Source organism: Sorex fumeus, unplaced genomic scaffold, assembly GCF_029834395.1.
Source record: "Sorex fumeus unplaced genomic scaffold, SorFum_2.1 ptg000063l, whole genome shotgun sequence".
In the NCBI taxonomy this organism is placed as follows: domain Eukaryota; kingdom Metazoa; phylum Chordata; class Mammalia; order Eulipotyphla; family Soricidae; genus Sorex; species Sorex fumeus.
In genome coordinates, this window is record NW_026606120.1 from 18,822,028 (window position 1) to 18,836,149 (window position 14,122).

Below are 14,122 nucleotides of genomic sequence, written 5' to 3' on the forward strand. Positions count from 1 at the left end.
GAGAGTTCATTCAATTCAATAGTCTCAGGGAGGACTGGTTTTCTGGGTTCTCCAGGGGAAGATTCCTTTATGACTAGATTTGCAGAGCAAGCAGGGATGGGACCTGGGTCAGAGCCAGGACATCATGAGAGACTGGAACTCAGAGGCGGGAATCTTTCAAGGAAAGAAGTCTTGTGTAATGAGGAGATTCCAAAATGTCCTGCAGTTCCCCAAGTCTCCTTGGGGACATGTGAAGCAAAGAATCACATCAGTTTTCTGCTTCTGTATTCTGGTACCCTGGCAAAGCAGCAACATCTTCTCCTTAATTCTGGAGGAGGCAGGAAATGGAGGCACAACCCACCCCATTTAGAGAGAACTAATTTCACAATGGCCCGAGCTGGTGATAGCAGTGTCCTCTTGTGAAAGTCAAGGATAGATCCCATTTCTGCCACCCGCTCTCCATGACCACCAAGTGCAAACCCCAGCTTTGCCGCATCCCCGTCACAAGTTCCAAGGGCAGGCACTGACGTTGTTCTGCGGGCTGGGCTTTCTCAGCCCAAAACCCAGCAGCAGAGAAGGCCCAGGGCTTGGACAGCCCACCCTGTAGCCTGAAAATTCTCAGCATAGCGGGAAGGATGTGCATGGAGCTGGAGAGCGAACCAAGGACTGGTCTGACCCCCACCCCCAATTTTCCCTCCGGACCCCCCTCAGGCCCCACTCCCATCGTCAGGAGTGCTGACTTTATTTATATAGGTGGTGACTTTATTCTTTTTCCGACGCGTCTCTCTTTTTTCTCCCTGTCCTTTTCCTTTATTCCCCTTCTCACCCGCCCCCCACGCTTCCCCGCTTCGAGGCCCCTTTTTGTGTTCACTACTGGAACTTTCACTTTCTGGCTCCTACTGAAATGTGGTCGCCTAGTCCCTGGGGCTCTTTCCCTTGGAAGCGCTACCCCTGTACCTTCTGCCCAGAAGGGGAGAGTTCCCGAGCCCATGGGGCCCCCGCGCTGTCAGCGGGGTTCGCTCAGCGCTGCTCCAGCGGGCTGGGAATGGGTGACCTCTCGGGTCTGGGACCCTCAAGGCTGAAACTAAAAGTTGCCAGAAGCTGATACCCCAAGGCCGGCGGGGCCTTCGATTCCCAACGGAAATGGCCAAGCATTTCACTATGATAACAGTGATCGGAATACTAATAACCGCTCAAAGCCTGCTTGAAGAAACGTCCGGCGCCGACTCAGCGGCCGCCCAGACGCAGTTCCAACCTGCTCCGGCTTGGACCCAGGTACAGGGTCAGAAGCTGAAGGACCTCAAGGACTCCGTGGAGGGGCACAGTGCGTCCTGGCCCCTACAGGGATGGGTGCTGGGGTTGGGCGTGGGGAGATGGCTGGACGGGGAGTCCCGACCAGAGCTGGGGGTCAGGGGGTTAAAGAGCCCCGAGAAAGGAAGGTGGGCGAGGGGCCCCAGGCAGAAGGAGGGTCTGTAGGGACCGCACCGGGTGTGGCGTGAAGTGAGATCTGGGGGAAGGGAGAGGAGAGGGGGGACGCGGAGATTTGGGGAGGAGAGAGATGGAGAGCCTGGCGGGGAAGTGGGGCGCAGGGACCAGTGGGGAGAGATGAAGCAGGACGTAGAGTGAGCTCGGGGGGACAAGGAGAGGAGCTATGGGAGAGGGGCCAGGAGAGGGACGGGGAGACTGGCCCGGGGAGGAGGATGCGGGGTGAAGGACGGGTAGAGGGGCGGAGGGAGGGTTTGCAGGGGTGAGGGGCGCAGGGTGAGTACTGGGGACGGGACCAGGAGAGGAACTCAGGGAGTGGGGTGGAGGGAGAGGGGAGGGAGAGGGGCGCAGGGTGGGTTCGGCCAAGGAGAGGGGCTCAGGGAGGTGGGTGGAGGGAGAGGGGAGGGAGAGGGGCGCAGGGTGGGTTCGGCCAAGGAGAGGGGCTCAGGGAGGGGGCCTGGAGAAAGCTGGAAAGAAGGGCGGGAAGAGGGGAGCAGGGAGATAGGTGCAGAGAGAGGGGTGCAGGGAGAGGGGGGCAGGTTGAGTAGGGGGCCGGACAAGGAGAGGAACTCAGGGAGGGGGGTGGAGGGAGAGGGGCGCAGGGTGGGTTCGGCCAAGGAGAGGGGCTCAGGGAGGGGGTGGAGGGAGAGGGGAGGGAGAGGGGCGCAGGGTGGGTTTGGCCAAGGAGAGGGGCTCAGGGAGGGGGCCTGGAGAAAGCTGGGAAGAAGGGCCGGAAGAGGGGAGCAGGGAGAGAGGTGCAGAGAGAGGGGTGCAGGGAGAGGGGTGCAGATCGAGTAGGGGGCCGGACAAGGAGAGGGGCGCAGGGAGAGGGGCCGGGAGAAGGGCCGGGAGAAGGGCGCAGGGAGAAGGGTGCAAGGAGAGGGGCGGGACGAGGAGGCAGGCAGAACGCGGGCCCCGCCCCGAGGGCCGCTGGAAAAGTTTGTCTGCTCTTGGCTTCTTCTGCAGATGCGGAGTGCCTGGTCCCGGGGACACGCGACAGGGAGCCGGAGCCGACAGTGGTGGCAGGACAAGCAGGACCGAGACTTTCCGCACCCGAGAACCCACTCCAGGACCATCCGAGTCCCAGCTCGGCTCAGGAGCGGAGGCGCCAGGATGCCTTTGGCCCAAGCGGCCGTCCCAGACCCAGCCCGAGGTGAGCAACTGGGAGCCGGGACACGCGGCCGCCCGGCCCCGGGTGCGGACCTTGGGGACAATTTTTCTCTGCAAATTCCAGAGGCTCCAGGCGCAGTCGTGACGTGGCTGAGCGCGTGCACCCCGTCAGCCTCGCCCCAGCCCCGGGCGGTCCTTTCCGGTGAGGTACCCGGCAGAGGGCAAGGGATACTTCGTTTCTGCTGTGATTGCAGCCTTTAAAATTAAGGAGCATCTAGACCGGGAGACTGTACAGCGGGAAGGGCGCTTGCCTAGCATGAGTCGTCCAGGGTTTGATACCCGGAGCCCCTCAGGTACCCCGAGGGTCGTGAGGAGTGACCTCTGAGCGCAGAGCCAGGAGTAAACGCTGAGCACCTCCGGGTGTGGCCCAAAAACAAACACAAAGGGAGTAGCGTCTTCTCCTGGAGGAGAGAGAGGCCGTCCTAAACTAGGCACCTCCCAGAATGAGCACTTGGGTCTCTCAAAGTGTGTGGTGGCAGATGTTCTCCGGGAAAAGCATTCATTGCAGTTTGATTTGTCAAAATGCCCTATTTGCCTCTGTACCTCAAAAGGGTCAAATGGAAGTTGGAAGGTACAGTTCTACCCAGGGAGAAAGACGGGTGGCAGTCAGTGTGTGCTTTTATAAATGAAGCAGAGGTCCACACTTGTCCTTCTCTGGTCTGATAGAGGAAAACTTGGAAACTTAGCTTGAAAGCTTGTGACCCAAAATCTGTGTGTGTGTGTGTGTGTCTGTCTGTCTGTCTGTCTCTCCCCTCCCCCTCATTTACAATGACAGATTTTTCTGTGGTGTCTTTTATATTTAGATGCAAGAGAGAAATCTCTTGTCGGTGGTGTGTTCTTTTAGGTTTTTCTTTTTTTCTTTTCTTTTTTTAGTGTAATACACAAATCTGAAGATAAAGTAAACATAGGTGCATGGGAATCAAATGACCATTGGCACATTCTGTTTTTTACTGATAAAAAATACTGCAGGCATGGCTAAGAAAATTAGAATTCCTGGAGATGCTAGTGTGAGACTAGGTCCTGTGCTTATGATCAAGACGGATGTTTTGTTCATGGCTGGGATAAGAGATGTTGCTGCCGCTGGTGGTGTTGTGGTGTGGGGCTCCCAGAGATAATGGCATTGTCCAGACTTGTACAATTTCTTACTGAAATAATGTAATAAAAGCTCAGTGCCAGCTAGAATGATGCGGTCCCATCAGACAACCACAGAGTCGGTTTTTCTCCACAAGCACCACATTGGTTCTGCTGGTCTGTGGATTCCGACCACCTGCCACTGATTTCTACAACACAAAATGAGCCCATGGCAGTCTCCTCTGTTAGACAATTAGAGTGTGTCTCAGCAAATTTTTATCTTTGAGTCTGTCCTTTTCCTGTATAAATTTGTAGATTTAACTAACTGAAATTGTCTGCCATATATGCAGAGCACAGCTATGCCCTTTTATGTTTCTTGGCCCGATGACTTTATTTCTCCAATTTCAGTATCGGTTTCCTTTATTTGGAAATGTTTAAACAAAATTGATTCCACAATTCCTCCTTCACCTCCTAAAACTATCAATTCCTACAGCATAGGCATATATGCTTATTACCAAAAGATTGAGAACTTCAAACCATTCATCCCTATAGTATAGGCATATACTCTTTGACCAAAAAAATTGATAACTGAGCATGACTTCATCTTTAATAAAATTGGGGTTGTTCTATTGTTGAACCCCACTGTTTTTCCAACTCTGTGGACTATGATTAAACCATGGCATAACCAGCCAACTACCCTCAAGTACTTCCTTATGTTAACTCAGACCTGGTCCCTCAAGTTCCAGAAGCCAATTTCCTTGCAGTTAGTCTTACTGTTCCTTTGTTACTAGTTTTGGAATGACTTTAGATTATTTCTTTTCCTTCTGTTGAATAATTGCTTTAAGAGATGTCTTACTAGGGCCAAGAGAAGGATAGTGGATTCTAGGGATAGATAAATACTAGGGATAGTAGAGCGAGGTGCTTGTCTTGCATGCAGCTGACCCGGGTTTGAATCCTGGCTCCCCATATGGTTCCCCATACACCCCTAGGAGTGATCCTTGAGCTCAGAACCAGGAGAAAGCCCCAAGAACATCCAGCTGTGGCCCCAAAACTAAAAGGAAAAAGATTTCTCCCTAGCTTTGACTGCATTGGATGATGTCCTTTCTAACTTTAGCTAATGGTACATTCACTTATTGTGATTACAGTTACTGGCTGTTTAGAACCTTTGCTTTGCTTTCGTTACTATTGCAAAGTGGGAGCTACCTCTAGAAGAAGGTAGCAGGAGCAGGTAGAAGAGTGAAAAATGTTAGTGAAGCGAATAGTATACCAGTAGGTGGATTTGGTGTCCCATCGGCCCCTTGATCTTGGAGAGTCCTGCATTAGTCCACAAGGCTATTATTCAAGACGACTTCGCGTTTTTCAGCCAGGAGAGTTCTTCCAAAGTTTCAGGGGAGTCTCAAATCAACATTTTGAGCTGGAGAGCTAGTATAGTGAGGAAAGTGCTTGCTTTGCATGCACCCGACCCAGGTTCGATCCTGGCATCCCATATGGTTCCCTGAGCACTGCCAGGCAAAATTGCTGGGTGCAAAACCAGGAGTAATCGCTGAGCATCCGTTAATGTGAACCAAAAAACTTAAAAAAAGAAAAGAAAAGAAAAGAAAAAACAGCCCAACATTTGGCTATCAGGGTAGCTAGAAAAGAATGTGGCAACCTTCAGGTAATGCCTTTGTCACATCTGGGAGAGGAGCATGGAGGTAAGTGCTAGCCTCCAGAAGAATGTGTACCTAATGTGGTCACAGTCTCCCATGACACAGACATCTGGACCAGCACAAGTCCTGTAGAGCTGTGTTTCTAGGAGCAGTCCCATCCCAGCTGTAGTTTCCTCCCGTTACCTGCAGAGGCAGGTGGGGAGACCATTATGGTGCCCTAGAGGGCCTGTGCACCTGCCAAATCACCAGTCCAAGCACTGTCCTGGGAAAGGACTCTTTCTCAAGGGCAGATCATCTCTTCCTTGTGTCGGCCTCCAGGAGCTGGTCTCCACCTTCACTTGTCATGACCATCTTGGTAGGAATTCAATCCTGTGCCCTCAAGTAGAACAAGCAGAGAAAAGACAGAAAGACAGAGGGTGGAAGGTCTTGTATCCAAAGGAGCTGCTGCTAATAGACAAACCTGGGCATCCAGAGAGGCTGCCTGGTGGGCAAAGTGTGCATCTGTGCCTAACTGTGCTTTCACAACTGAGCCTTGTACGTGGAGAGAATAACAGGGAGAAAAAGTACTGAAAAGCAGGGTGGTCAGTCAGGGGCCTAATTCACTTCTACGCTCCTAGTGGAGATTTTCTCTTATCTCATCTGCAACACTGGTTCTCTAACTGTAATTCCACTAAAAGCCCAGGCCTAGAGAAAATATTAAGCAGCGAAGGCTGTCCATGTGAAGTCTCTGGCCTTAAACTACCCCTCAAAGCACAGTGGGATCTCAGAAGGATTCCAGAGCAAGAGGACGTGCTTGTTAGCAGAGGAATTTTTGCAGGGCCAAGTCATGGCCAACTCTACTTCCTTTTAAATTCTTTCAAGCAAACAAAAAAAAATCTTGCTTTCCAAGAAATTTTGCTTGTTGGACAATGTTTGACTATTTAAAGTTGGAGGAGTGAGTTGATTTTCCTGGGAGGATAGACCTTTGAAAACTACAGCATCCTGTATTCTTCTTTGCACTGTCTAGCTTGAGCTTTTCTTTATTGTCATTCCAGTGAGACAGAGAAAGAGAGAGCGGGAGAGAGACAGATTCTCAACCTTGTAGAAATATTTTCCTCTATGGCTTTTCTTCTCCTCCTTTTTATCTTTTGTTTAGTTTTCAAACTTATGTTGTCGAGGAAGTGAATCAGTAGCATGGAAAGCCCATCTGGAATCCATCGGTCAGTTTCCAGCTGGCCATCCCGGTGGATGCTCTTTGGAACGGGGGAGTGGACCCCCCACTGATATGACAGAGTCTACCTGGGGTCACATACCAAGGGGCCTTCTAGAAAGCATCTTATTTCTTCTTGGCAAAAAAAAAAAAATCTGAACCTGGCATCCATATGTCTTGAGAAAGAATGGAATATTACAGTTTAATGCATCTGGAACAAAAACTCTGAAGGACTCTGGGGTGAATCTGAGGAATGGGGGCCCTGGATTGTGTACCTCCCCTAACATGAAGACCACCAAATCCCTACTCAGGGTGAGTACAGGAGCACCAGAGAGACCAGGTCATTTCAGCACATCTCATGAAGGCAAGGGTGATACAGATGGTCAGGTGTAGGAGGGTGGGTGAGCACTGTAGAGTGTCTATAACAAGCTTCTCTGGGCCCTAGTATCTTCTATTACATATCTGGCTTTCAGAGATGGAGGTGATGAGCCAGTACATAGCCACATTGCTCAACTTAAGGTTGTAGAGTAGAAATTCAACAGTGATGAAACCCTATATGAGGACGAGGCAGAGAGTAGATCCTGCCGCCTTTTGCAGTTCAATAGGCTGGGAGCATTTGCCTGTGTCCATCTCACAGTCTGTGTCTGTTTTTGTGGAAAATGTCTCCAGCTCCCAATGGTCACCAGACTTCAGGGTGCCCAGTGCCAGCTCACAGAGGGACCCTCACATCAAAACCCTGCCCTGCAGTGATTGGACATCCAGGAAGCCACAGAAGGCAGGCAGTGCTGGCAAAGAGAGGCACCTTCAGCCCTCCTGGCACCACCACTGTGGATAGGATCATATGGAGAATAAACAGTGGACAGTGGCCCAGGAGCCCTGAGATGAATCCCCAGTGTCTCCAGCAGGTTGCAAATGGAGAAACACCAGCACACAGGCCAGAAAGTCATTACTGGGTAAGACACTTGCCTTGTGCATGGCTGACCTAGGTTCAATGTCTGGCATCCTATATGGTGCCCCGAACATCTCCAGAAGTGATCCCTGAGCACAGAGCCAGGAGTAAGCTCCGAACACCTTGGGTATGGTTTCAAAACAGGAAAAACAACAACAACAACAACAACAACAAAAACCAGCACAGCTGTCAGCCTTAGGGAACTTTTGTTGTGATGGTCAGGATCAGGCAGAAGTAGTTTCAGAAATGTGAAGCCCAGATAGTGGTTCTCACTGATCAAGTGTAGGAAAGGTCTCAGGGAGGCTATGGGCATCAACCTCCTCTGTAGGGTGGGAGAGGCTAACTTCCCATGTGCCTGTGGTGCCCGGTGGAACATTCTGCCATGACTTGCAGTGACAGTGACTGGCTTCTCACTGACCCTCAGAGGTTGGGGTCGGGGAGGGTGGCCACAGGGGAAGCTCCAGTTTCCTCCAGCAAATTCAGAGCCTTTTGAAAAGCCCAGGGTGAAGACCAAACCTCGATCCTGAGAGGTGTTTGACCCAAGAGCATTAGTGTTCAGATATACCCACAATCTATCTGGCCCAGAGCCTGGGACTCAGAATGGGATTTACTTTCTCCTGATGCTCAAGAGATGGAGTGAGATACCACCTAGTTACACAAAATGTATATCCTCACACTTAACAAAAGATGTGCTAAAAATATGCTTACTGGTATATATTTAATGAAGGGAAATGATAAACCAAGCCTTAATGGGAAGGTATAATCACCCTCAAGATGGGTGGTTTGGGCAGGTCTGTGGAATGTCTCTCTCTGTTTTTATGGTGGTCGGATGGTTGTTATTTGCTTGTTTTTGTTTAGGGGGATTATACTGACAGTGTTCAGGACTTATTCCTGCCTCTACACTCAGGAATCATTCCTGGCAGGGCTCAGGGTACCATATAGGATGCCAGGGATCAAACCCATCAAACCAACTAAAGATGCCATGGGTTCCACTTGGTCCTTCCCTTGCATACTCAGACAGACCTTTTGTAAAGATAGGGCAGCTCCAAAAGAATCAGGAAACAAGAAAAATTAGCACCATGATAACAACAATCTTGGGTCTAAGGGACAGTACAGGGAATAGGGCATTTGCCTTGAATGCTACCAACCTAGTTCAAATCCCCAGCACCACATGTGCTCCTTTGAGCACCACCAGGATCCTTGAACATTGAGCCAAGAGTAAGCCCTGAGCACCGTCAGGTGTGGTCCCCAAACAAAAACTAACTAACTAAATAAAAGTGGTCTGCTGGTCCAGAGAGCCCAGGGGTTATAGTAATTACCTTGCACATGACCAACCTGGTTCAATTTCTGGCATCACCTAAGTTCTGAGGACCACTGAGTGTGACCCCCAAATAAACAAATGAACAAAGAAGTGGTGGTCAATATTGGAGAAAATCTGAACTGGTTCCAGAAAATGTTAAAGGGAAGATAGAATTTGACTACGGGCTGGAAGGACAGACAAAATTTAAGTAAAAAGGAGGGTGGTCCAGTGAGCTGACAGCTAGTAGAAAATGTGGCATCCCCTGCATGTGTGTGTGATATCTGGAATAAGGCTCCACTGGAGAAAGGCTCTGCCTTTCTCTGTCACAGGTCCTAGACCAGGGGAAGCTCTTCTATCCTTGTGGTTGCTCCAGATATCACACACACACACACACACACACACACACACACACACACACACACACACACACTCCCCAACCCTCGAGCTGATCCACAGACCTCAAGAGAACCTGGTCTGACCTCCAGACCTCACTAGGCCACCACTGACAGATCTCAGTCCAGGCAGGTGGGGAGCCAGGGAAGGGGTCGGGGGGCCCTTCCTCTGCTCAAGGTGGTGAGATCCCCCTGATATGGGTGCACCTTGATCAGGAGAGGCAGAGCCCCACACCTTCCATGGGCACCTCAACTGTGGAATGTAGTCGAGTCCTGCAGTCTCCATTCTCTAGCACCAGATTAGCCTCAGGCCTAGCCTTCTTTTCCCCTTTGAAGTTAAAAAAGGTGTCAGGTGGACTCCCAAGGTCTCTCTAACCAGCTGGGGTCCACAGGCAGTTCCAGGCAGCATGCAGATGTCAGCTCACCACAGCCTCAGATATTGCAGAGAAAGCTCTGCAGAGAACAGCTGAACTCAGAGAACCAGAGTCACTCAAATGAAGGTGGAGTTGAGGATCACATCCGGGTCACAACCAAACCACAGGGATATACGATGGATAGAAAACAGTCCAGAATCTCCTCATCCATGGAGTATCTAGCTCTTAATTCCTCTCAGGGACTAACCCGCTTTATGCCTGAGGAATGGACTTCGGATAGACAAGACCTTTGGTATACATCCTCCCTCTCCCAAAATGCATGCAGAGCTCATGTCACTGGAGAATAAGCCTTTGTCTTCCACCAAATCAGGGCTATGCACTGTATACTCAAAATGCCTTCAATTAACCTCATTTAATCTTAATTAGATCTTTATGTATTCCAGTCAATTAAGTTCAAAATCATCTAGTCCACTGAAAGTCTTGAGCTTCCAGGAAGTCAGTGGCTGTTTCCAGTGTTGTGGGTGGTCTCAGGGTTAGCAAGAAAGGAACAGAAATCAGGGCCACAGGAGGGTCTGGCTTCTAGGTTCATGTCCCATGAGTGTCACCAGGCTGAGATCTTTTGGCTTAAATGTAGTTCTTACATCTTACATTCAGTTCTGGGCTCCAGTCAGTTCTGATGTTCGGGGTCCTGAGTTTGAAGGCACTCTGGAGGTTTACATACCTGTCACTGCTTTACTTTCTTCCTTGAACCTCAACAGAAGTGGACTCACTTCTTTCCTTCCCTGACTCCACACTCTCTGCCAGCCATTATCACAGTGGCCTGTGTCCACCTGGGTCCTCCTATTGTTCCTTGAGTGAGTGTGATGGTTTGATCTCTGGGCTCTGCCTTTCTCTGTCACAGGCCCTAAACCAGGGGAAGCACTTCTATCCTTGTGGTTGCTCCAGATATCACTGAAGAGGTGTCATAGTCCAGGGGGCCCCATTTGGAACATCGTAAGTTCCATACCCTGCTTCTCTCCGGCTCAATGGGAGACACAATTTGCCCACTCCATGCAGTAGAGGGAATCAGCTGATCAGCATTCCTTGGAGCCTTTGGAGGTTTCCAGTTAGAAATCCTTTCCTGATAGCCTCAGGCTCCCAACTCTCCTGCGGGGTCTCTGCATAAGCCACTTTGGTGGGTGCTGGGGACCCACCCGAGGCCTTTATGCAGCAGCATCTGAAGGTCTCGGCGCCTTGGGCACCTTCTCCAGTTTTGCGGCTGTTTGAATTCGGGGTGGTTAGACCTCATCACAGGGCTGCCGCCTTTTATCTCCTTGCAGGGGCCTGTTCTCCACAACCCAGCGGGGATTTGGCTTGCATCACCAAGGAAGCCTGAGCCAGGGTCTTTGTTTTCCCTGAAAATGAACGTTCCCAGGGCGCCCTCTGCTGGACTTTGGAGCTAAGTCTGTGAATTCCAAGTGATGGCCATGGTGCTCAGCTCACTCCCGGGCTCCTCCCCCTGGAACGGCACTCTGCACCAGCATTACAACTACGTGGGCAAGCTGGAGGGCAGGCTAAAAGATGCCCCCGAGGGCAGCACTCTCACCACCGTGCTGTTCCTGATCATCTGCAGCCTCATTGTCTTGGAGAACCTGATGGTTTTAATCGCCATCTGGAAAAACCACAAATTTCACAATCGTATGTACTTCTTCATCGGCAACCTGGCTCTGTGCGACCTGCTGGCCGGCATCGTCTACAAGGTCAACATCCTGATGTCCGGCAAGAAGACGTTGAGCCTTTCTCCCACCGTCTGGTTTCTCCGAGAAGGTAGCATGTTTGTGGCCCTTGGGGCCTCCACCTGCAGCTTACTGGCCATCGCAATTGAGCGACACTTGACCATGATCAAAATGAGACCTTATGACGCCAACAAGAAATACCGGGTCTTTCTCCTCATTGGGATGTGCTGGCTCATTGCCTTCTCGCTGGGCGCCTTGCCCATCCTGGGCTGGAACTGCCTGCACAACCTCCCGGACTGCTCCACCATCCTGCCCCTCTATTCCAAGAAGTACATTGCCTTCTGTATCAGCATCTTCATGGCCATCCTGGTGACCATCGTCATCCTCTATGTGCGCATCTACTTCCTGGTCAAGTCCAGCAGCCGCAGGGTGGCCAGCCCCCAGAACTCGGAGCGCTCCATGGCGCTCCTGCGCACCGTGGTGATCGTGGTGAGTGTGTTCATCGCTTGCTGGTCACCGCTCTTCATCCTCTTCCTGGTGGACGTGGCCTGCAGGGTGAAGGAATGCCCTGTGCTGTTCAAGGCGCAGTGGTTTATTGTGCTGGCAGTGCTCAACTCCGCCATGAACCCCGTCATCTATACCCTGGCCAGCAAGGAGATGCGCCGAGCTTTCTTCCGCCTGGTGTGCAACTGTCTGGTCCGGGGTAAGGGGGCATGCTCCCTCCCTCCCCAGCCTGCTCTGGATCCCAACAGAAGTAAATCCAGCGGCAGCAACAACAGCAGCCCCGCCTCCAAGAGCAAGGAAGACCTCCCCCAGACAGCCTTGCCCTGCATCATGGACAGAAACAAAGCCCTGCAGAACGGGATTCTCTGCCAGTAAGGGCACCGGCCTGAAGAAACTGGGAGCTTCCGTTCCACACGTTCAGATCCCAGGGAGAGCAGCACCCAGCTCTGCAAGCTCCATTATATTTATTGCCTGCCTCACCCTGTGGGTGCTCCCACTGCTAGAACCCACAAAATCTACTGGACCAACCGCAGGTGTAACCTTCTCTCAAGGTGGGATCACAGGACTCAAGAGCCTGATTGAGTGTAGATAATCTGCCTCAGTGGCTTCAGAGTCTCGAGTGTCCTGAGTTCCTGATGTTGTCACCAGCTTCCCGCCCTGAAGTTGGCCCCAGTGTTTCTAAACAGAGAAGGATGTGGTTTGCAGGACACACCACGTGTTTCTCAGAACAGAAGGGTGATGTGTTGGTAATTTAGCACAGACCATACCGAGAATGCATGCTTGTGTATTCATCATATTTCTATTACAGAGCCCGTGAGTCTCAAGAGTCTGCCATCCATACATGTAAAAGGGCCCTCACTGTTCCACAGCTAGCGATTCCAGTACATCTGACTGAACCTCCAGGGACATGAGGTGACTTTGAAATAGCTGGACATGGTGGTCCAGTTGCTTCCAGATTCTCAGTGAAGCAGGCATTGAAGGCCATGAAGACCAAATAGGGCATCCCTACTTCTTATCTGACCTGATCCAGTACAAGCACATCCAGAAGTTGAATTGCTTGGGTGTTTGCAAGTTGGGGGTATTCTCCAAATCACAGAGAAGTCAGCCACTTTATGCCAAGAGCCTGTGACCTAGACCAACCTAGGAAAGAACCTGCTCAGGAGAACCAGGAAGCCAGCCATAGCTGGGTCACAGGAGCAGTGCTCTATAATGTAATAGGAGGTTTCCTTTGGGTTCAGAGAGGTTTACAAGCCCACCTTTCAGTTATCTATTAAGTCTGACTCTTCTCAGAAAAATGAGCAAGTAAATAAGCAGCATGTTGTCACAGCTGCAGATCTGGGACTGTTAGCAGATTCTCAGACTTCCTAAAAGCAACCTGGAAGCAACTGTCAGAGCAGTTGATTGTCAGTGAGGAAAGGGCATTGCACATGTCAGAGAGACGTAGCGATGTGCAAGTGATACTATACATTCTTGCTTTCAACAGGAGTTCAACCTGCTTCCTTTGTTTACCTTGTAAAGGGGTTCCTGAGACAGTATCCATGCCTCAGCACAGCATAGACCCATGAAACGCATGCTGGTTAAGCTCCCATAACTACTGCGGTGACGTGTTAAGTTATCTGTCAAAATAGAACAAACGGCCTTCAAAAGGAATCTTAGGGAAATCTCCTCCCACCAGAGACCCTGGAGATTCTTGGGTTCAGTGACAAATTGCCTGAGTACAAACTAAAAGAGTAATCCTATATGCTAGTTTTTTTCCAGGAGAAATGGTCTTGTTATCAGGTGCGAGTTCTTTTTAATTGAGGAACATTTCCATGGGAATTTGTCATCTTCATCCATTGACCAATGATGTTCCTTTTTTAAAAAATATGTAATAGCAAATAAATATTGTATGTATAGAGACATTTGTCAGTGGCATTTTGTTGTCTGTTTACATAATCATAAAGCATCTTATTCTCTTGTCAAATAGCTTGAGAAATCCCAAGGCACTTCTTCAAAATCTAAACCTTAAGGTACTGAGTGGAGAAAACAAATTTTTAAAAAAATGTATTTTTAAAAGGGCTAGAGTGATAATACAGAGGGTAGGGTGTTTGTCTTACATGCAATCAATCCCAGTTCGATCCCTGACATCCCACATATGACCCCCCACAAACCATCAGGACTAATTCCTAAGTGCAGAGCCAGGAGTAACCTATAAGCATCACCAGGTATGACCTAAAAGGTCCAAAAAATTTTAAAGTTCATCAGCAGAACAAAAGGTTGGGTGTTGCCATTTTGATTATGTCAGAAAATGAGTTTTGACAACTTATGTTAGTTCTGATTGGTATTGGGGCCATTGAATCTCTATT

The 14,122-nt window shown here is 50.2% G+C and overlaps 1 protein-coding gene across 1 annotated transcript; it reads left to right on the plus strand.

The window, feature by feature from the left end:
* The first annotated feature begins 2,459 nt into the window (after positions 1-2,459).
* S1PR3 (sphingosine-1-phosphate receptor 3) lies at positions 2,460-13,784 on the plus strand. Its single transcript, XM_056127522.1, has 2 exons — positions 2,460-2,617; positions 10,878-13,784. The coding sequence occupies exon 2, from the start codon at positions 11,019-11,021 to the stop codon at positions 12,150-12,152; it is 1,134 nt and encodes a 377-aa protein (XP_055983497.1). The 5' UTR covers positions 2,460-2,617; positions 10,878-11,018; the 3' UTR covers positions 12,153-13,784.
* The last annotated feature ends 338 nt before the right edge of the window (positions 13,785-14,122 follow it).

Excerpts from the sequence above, each read along its gene's own strand:
- S1PR3 (XM_056127522.1), top strand. The coding sequence starts at position 11,019 with ATGGCCATGGTGCTCAGCTCACTCCCGGGCTCCTCCCCCTGGAACGGC.